Source organism: Capricornis sumatraensis, chromosome 2 (assembly GCF_032405125.1).
Source record: "Capricornis sumatraensis isolate serow.1 chromosome 2, serow.2, whole genome shotgun sequence".
Classification (NCBI taxonomy): domain Eukaryota; kingdom Metazoa; phylum Chordata; class Mammalia; order Artiodactyla; family Bovidae; genus Capricornis; species Capricornis sumatraensis.
In genome coordinates, this window is record NC_091070.1 from 120,891,395 (window position 1) to 120,898,322 (window position 6,928).

A 6,928-nucleotide genomic window follows, 5' to 3' on the forward strand; every position below is an offset into this window, starting at 1 on the left:
AGTGGCAAAGTTTTAAAAGATGGAGGAGCTGAGGCACAAAACTTCAAACAGAAAACATTAAAACAACAGTTCATAGGAGATATGAATAAAACAGGATCAACACATATGTAAAAATGAAACAATGTTCTCTTTTGATAGGAAAGGGTGGAGAAGTGAAGTGCAACAGGGGAAACGAGCCAGGAAGGGGTTTCCTCTAGGAAACACCATCAGTCCAATCACTCTCTCTTTGAGACTGAATGATGGGCTGGGGTTTAGAACACAAAGAAACAGATTCCCTCTGCCTGGCTATTAGAAAATAGCATACTTCCTGAAGTATACTTGTATCCTTGATCAAGAGGACACACTCAGTAAAACGAAAAACCAAACCGACAAGTTGGTCTTTTTGCTTTCTTCATGTCAAGTAAGACTATGCCGAGATTCTACTAAAGTAAACATCCAGCTTAAAAGGTTAAATACCCCCCAATCTCAACTCAGAACTTCTCACCAGTTACCTGAGTTTGGCCTGGTGAAGCTGTTCAATTCACAAGCTGTAGTTTCCATTATTTTTATTTAAAAAATAGGCTGATGAAACATGTAATAACTAGTAGCTAGCACATATTTGAGTAGTTATTAATCGGAAGTTCTACATCAACTCAGAACAGCACACAGAAATTAACAAAACAAAAAACAAAGAAATTAACAAAACATAATATGTATTTTGATATTCAAGGCTAATTTGTAAGTACACATTACCAATTAATAACAGATACTGGATACCTATTAAGTCTATATAACTATACTTGACCCTGGGCTTGAGCAGTCATGGCAGAAATAAATGGATAATTAAAAAACAGTGACATTCTGATGTCAGTTTTCTGGAAGAATCTACCAAAGTGACAAAATAAAAAAGGAGGTGGATGTAAGCCCTCTGTGGAAAAGCATAAAGAAAAATTTCTCCTTACTTACAAAATACCAACCAAAAGGATACTTGTTGATATTCTCATTACATGGCATTCTGTTCTGTCTTTACATTTCCAAACTCCAGTTTCCCCCCCCAATAATGTGGCTTAAGTTCCTTTACTTTTCACTAGTATAGAAAAATTAAAGGCAAAGAGATCAGTCTACAAATGGCTTACACTGTACACAAAGAACACAGACAAAAAACCCTCAACAAAATTCCTACCATTTGGAGTTCTCAGATTACAGCATACATTTACTGGTGGAGCTCTGCTGGGAAGGCCAAAGCCACCAGAATCAAGGACTGATGAGACTGGCTCTACCACAAAAGTTCTGGGCAAAAATCTTTCCTTCCTGTGTTTTTTGGGGTCTCCCTCAGCAGTTTAAGGGAAAATCAGAAAAGGAGCTATAAATGTTACCTCCAAATCATCTGTACTTATGATAGAATCATTTGGTAATGTGTGACAATTTCAGAAATGTGCTGGTCTGAAGCAAAATGAGCTACAGGTTCATGATTTAATAAGGTTTCAAGTCCTTTTTCTTAAGGGAGTCACACATGATTTTATCACAGCTCTTATTTTAGGGGCGCAAGGGACACTTTAATACTCTAACTTTACTTTTTAATTCTTCCACCAAATTCAAATCAAGTCACCAAAATAGAAACTTTACTCCCTTTCTGGCAGTAAAAAGACTTGGTGGCTTATTTTCAAATTCTTGATGAACTAGTAAAACTGCAAACAGGGGAACAGGCTCTCTATACTGTCACTAGCGTGACAGATGGCAACACTGTCAACAGCATCTCGTCAGTGCTTTTATTTTTTAAGTGGTACCACTGACCAAATAATGAGGCTAGGACAAAAAGGAAGAAAAGGAATAAATTTCCTTTACACATCGAACAGCTGAGCACAAACTTCATCATCTTTTATTAACAAAGTATAAGAACAAGGAAATGATGATGGTGCCTGTAAGATTGACATTAATTTATAATCACCTCCCTCTAATCCAAACATGGTAATTACTCCGTTGGAAAAGCTCTCTCAAACATCTCTTAGAATGTATGGTTTGCTTTAACTTCTGTATCTAACCTGTCAGCAGCATAAAAGACCAGCTCCAGCTTAATGATTAAATAATATAGATGGGGGTTAATACTGGCAGGAAGAACTGTTTTAAATTACCAATCCTTTCTAATTTGAATGCCAAAAGATTTTGAACCTTAAAAGGTTATGAATGACTTATCTAAAACATCAATCTGTCCCTGAATCCTAACATTCTTATTTTGTATACACTGCCAGAGAACCTTACCTTTAGGATTTCAGTTTCACCAATATTTAAGTGAGTTCACCTAAACATCTAAAGACAGTAAGTTGATTTTAGAATGATTAAAACACAAACTACCTTTAATTTCTACAAAGCTACCTTTTTAGCCTTTAATAATTTCAGTTCAGCTCAATTCAGTCGCTCAGTCCGACTCTTTGCGACCCCATGAACTGCGGCACACCAGGCCTCCCTGTCCATCACCACCTCCTGGAGTTCACTCAAACTCATGTCCATCGAGTCGGTGATGCCATCCAGCCATCTCATCCTGGGTCATCCGCTTCTCCTCCTGCCCCCAATCCCTCCCAGCATCAGAGTCTTTTCCAATGAGTCAACTCTTCTCATCAGATGGCCAAAGTATTGGAGTTTCAGCTTCAGCATCATTCCTTCCAAAGAACACCCAGGACCTATATCTTTTAGAATAGACTGGTTGGATCTTCTTGCAGTCCAAGGGACTCTCAAGAGTCTTCTCCAACATCACAGTTCAAAAGCATCAATTCTTCCACACTCAGCTTTCTTCACAGTCCAACTCTCACATCCATACATGACCACTGGAAAAACCATAGCCTTGACTAGACGGACCTTTGTTTGCAAAGTAATGTCTCTGCTTTTGAATATGCTATCTAGGTTGGTCATACCTTTCCTTCCAAGGAGTAAGCGTCTTTTAATTTCATGGCTGCAGTCACCATCTGCAGTGATTTTGGAGCCCCAAAAAATAAAGTCTGACACTGTTTCCACTGTTTCCCCATCTATTTCCCATGAAGTGATGGGACCAGATGCCATGATCTTAGTTTTCTGAATGTTGAGCTTTAAGCCAACTTTTTCACTCTCCTCTTTCACTTTAACAATTCAGGAGACCATAAACCAATTTATTCCTGCCAATGCCTTAATTCCCCTGGTACTATCCAGACAGACCACCACTCTCCTCCAATCACAAAACACATTCTCAACAGCCTTTTTGGCATCTGAATCAAACACCTTATCCTCTTCAAAAACATATCCTTGAAATGAAACAGGAAATATTCTATTAAATTCAGTAAGCAAAAACTTAAGTGAACATACAGATATGCGAAAGAAGTCAACACTGTGTATCTGCACACAATAATCCCATGTTTTCAGGAATATTTATGAGAATTTTTCTGAATTTCTTAATCCAACAGTTTCAATATTTGCCAAAGAAACAGAGAAAGAGGGTGAAAGAAAAAGTTAAAAAAAAAAAGGAATCCAAAGCTATTTGTTTTTAGTCACTTTTAATTTTTAGCCATTTTTGTATCTTGACCTCACATATGAACACAATAAAGCCAAGAAGCTGTAAAATTGACTGAAATCTATTATTTTATTTTCTGGTGCAAACACAACAGCAAAAAACATTTACACTATCTGAATAACTTCCTGCTAGTCTTAGGATCTGACAGAATATATAAAAACATACAAAAATATCAAATAGTAACACCTAAAACTAGTAGGACTATCTGAAGTAGGAGCAAAAACCTGAAGACATCACTATGTGACAGAAATATTTTCTTTTACTCCTAAATCTGTCCACGTGGACAATATTTTCATGAGATAGAGGCTGAATTAAATTGTGGGATATAAACACAAGGCTTTTAACATTAAGCTGTTTCTAATGCCTGACCTGATAGTTAAGTCTGCTTAAAGACTGTACACAACCATTCTTGTTCCAGCACTGGGGGAGAGGAAAAGAAGTTTTAAATTAAGAAGCTACTGTATTTAAAAACTTTCATTTTAACTTTATCCTTCTTCACACTTAGAATGCAACAGTTGTTGTTCTGGCCCACTAATCTTTTATAGGAAAGGCAAAAACCACCTCTCAAAAAACTAAAAATAGATTGTACATAAACAGAACTCCAGTTTGTGAAGAAGCTATTTATGACCAAGTATGTGCTCACCTGAACTGAACAGGAAAAGGTGGAACCCTCTATTTAGTCAACTCAAAACCAGTAGGATGCAATCCCAGGATTAAGCAAGTGTCAATGTCTCGGGTAGAGCATCCATCATCTGGCGGCCTCTCCTGTTCCCAGTGTATAGGTAACAGTCACTGTGGAACCCCAGACATTTCTGATGGAAGCTCTAGAACAGTTTCTTGCTCAAACTCCACTCCCCCCTCCACCATACATCCCAACACCACACATTTTCCCCTCCTACACGCAATCTGTTGCCTTTCTTGTGGGCTCCTTGGCTCTCCCTCAATCTTCAACAGTTTCTAACTACTTTGAGCTAGATTCCCCGGCTCCCTTCTCCAAGTGCCAATTTCGTGCCTAAGCATTCTTCCAGTCCATTTCCTATTATGCAATATTCCTACACAGCACTTAGAACCATCCCCACCCTATCCTTTTCAAGCCTAATTTCCTGCATCACCTCCCTCAACTTCTGCTGCAATTCGAGACTCCATCGTTCCGCCTTCTCCATCTGTTTTCAGTTTTTTAAACCCTGCTTTTCTACATACCTCAGGCTCTCTTCAAAAACTTCCCATTCCTTCCCAAAGCTGGGCAGTCAAGAGATGGGAGTCTCCAGAGGAGGATGTTTGATAAAACGTGTAGATGTATCTGTCCGTGCGAGCGCGCGCGTTTTGGGGGGAGGGGAGGCACGAAGTGAGAAGGAATGGCGCATTAGGGGGAGGCTCTCAGGAGCCTCCAATAACTCATTCCCACCCCCAACAAAATCCCCAATTCCCTAACGCCCCAGCATTGGAAAGCATCCCATAACGCTTCCATACCTTTTACGTCCCATGGTTTCTCTTCCACGTTTTTGTCCAATTAACCCCGCAATCAAAGTGGAGTCAACCTGCCTCTCACACTACGTAATTCCTCTCTACTTACGAAGCCTCTATTTACTCTTTCTCTACTCCCTTCGATTCCCTCTTTCCTCCCTACTCCCACCCTCAATCTCCATCCTTTTCTGACCCTACTCCTTCAAAGTCCTCAACTCGGTCTCCCTGAAGACAGCCAGTGTTTCTGACAGCTTCCCTTTTCTCAGTCAAATCCATCCTTTCCTCACATTCCCTCTGCTTGCTCTGAAAGCTACATGAAAGCCTAGTTCTCGGTCCTCCTTACCGGCAACGCCTCAATCATGCCCAGCTACAGGTGCCCATCCTGGGTCTCGCTCTTCCTGCCATCGCACAGTCATCAGCCCCCAGCCCACGCCACGCCCTGATTACCTGAGGCCGAGGTGCAGGGAGGGACGCCGGAATCCGAGGATGAAAACCCTGCCGCCGACGGCCCAGAGGAGGCAGACGCCATCTTGGCAGCCCCCTCCCCCTCAGCGGCCTCTCTTTTTCTATCGCGCTCTTCCTCTTCTCGGAGTCGAATCTTCCCCACGTATCTTCACAGAACCCGCGTTGTGCGGGGCACCTCCCCGCCCCCTCCGGGGCCTCTCTCAGATATGCTGCGCCGGCTCCGGGACCAACTCAGGGCGGAACCATTAGGATGGCATGGGGGACAATTCTCGTCTCGCACCGTTTTAGCAACTTTAACCCCTTTCCGCAGGAGCTACTTTCCCCTTTCACAACAGAGTAAGCTCAAGCGGCTGCCGGGAAACTGCGTCTGGATCAAACCACACCTAAAAGAAAAAGGTGGGGAATGAGAAGTCCCTGCGGAGCGAACTCCCCTCCCCCTTCTCCCTAGCCACAGCCTGTTTATCGCCCAACCCCACCGCTTCACTCCCGGTGGCCAAGGAAATCCGGGCATCGCGCATGCGCCCAACCTTCTTCTCAGCGGCCACCCCGTCCAATGGGGGAGGAGGGCGGCCCTGAGAGGAGGCAAGCCAATCAAGAGGCTGAGTTTGGTCACGTGACACAGGTCCCTCGCGCCTTGGCAAATCCAAGGAAGGAAGACAGTGCGGCTCTGTCTACGGTGGCTTGGTGAGTCAATATAGAAGGTAGTCTTAGACGGGACTAAATCGAGAACTCTGAGCTCTCGAAAAGAGTGTGCTGGGCTGGCATTCACAGCCCAGGAAAACCTCCCGACTGAAGCGCTGGTGTCTAGTCAGACAGTTAAACAGTTAAGTATCACAAAACATCACATGCCACCAAGTATTCTTCCGACTTTACTGCCTTGTTTATTATTTAACAAGCGTGCGTGTCTTGCCTTCCTTTGAATGACATTTGAAACAGATCCACACTTTGCCTCAAGCGCAGTGCTGGGCACAGTGATGGAGCTGAGTAAATATGTGATAAATAAACGAATGAAGACCTGTTTAAAAGGCCACGGAAGACGATCAGAAACATAACAGTCTTCCTGTGATCCGAGCCCTTAGCCTCTCTGTTACCTCTCCAAAGGTCACTGAGACTCAGAGAAATTCCCCTTTCTAGTCTAATCTTCGTACTAACCCCAATCAGTTTTAATAAAATACCCTGGAGATTATGAACCTTGATGGGAAATATGAAGACCTATCTCTGAACAGACTAAACTGCCAGAGAGTAAGGACTGTTTCATTCTTGTATTTACAGCTCCTCCCATGATGTAACTCTGTACGTAGTAAGGGCTCAATAATTATTTGTGGAATGAATAAATGAAGATGAATGGGGTTAAAATCCTGGGTATTGCAGCCCCCAACATGGGCCTAGTTATTCTCTACCGAATGTCTTCTGGGTCTTTGAAAGGGAACCTAGTATCTGAACGTCCAGAACATAATTCCAAGCATTTACCTCTGCTTTCTA

General features: G+C 42.3%; 1 protein-coding gene across 4 annotated transcripts in view; it reads right to left on the bottom strand.

The window, feature by feature from the left end:
- Positions 1 to 5,867, bottom strand: part of PIP5K1A (phosphatidylinositol-4-phosphate 5-kinase type 1 alpha) — a 39,372-nt gene extending 33,505 nt beyond the window's left edge. For all 4 annotated transcript variants that reach the window (XM_068965435.1, XM_068965433.1, XM_068965434.1 and 1 more), the window contains exon 1: positions 5,429 to 5,867. In XM_068965435.1, the coding sequence (XP_068821536.1) occupies positions 5,429 to 5,510 (82 nt within the window). In that variant the 5' untranslated portion in view covers positions 5,511 to 5,867. The remainder of the gene's footprint in view (positions 1 to 5,428) is intronic.
- Positions 5,868 to 6,928: the final 1,061 nt, after the last annotated feature.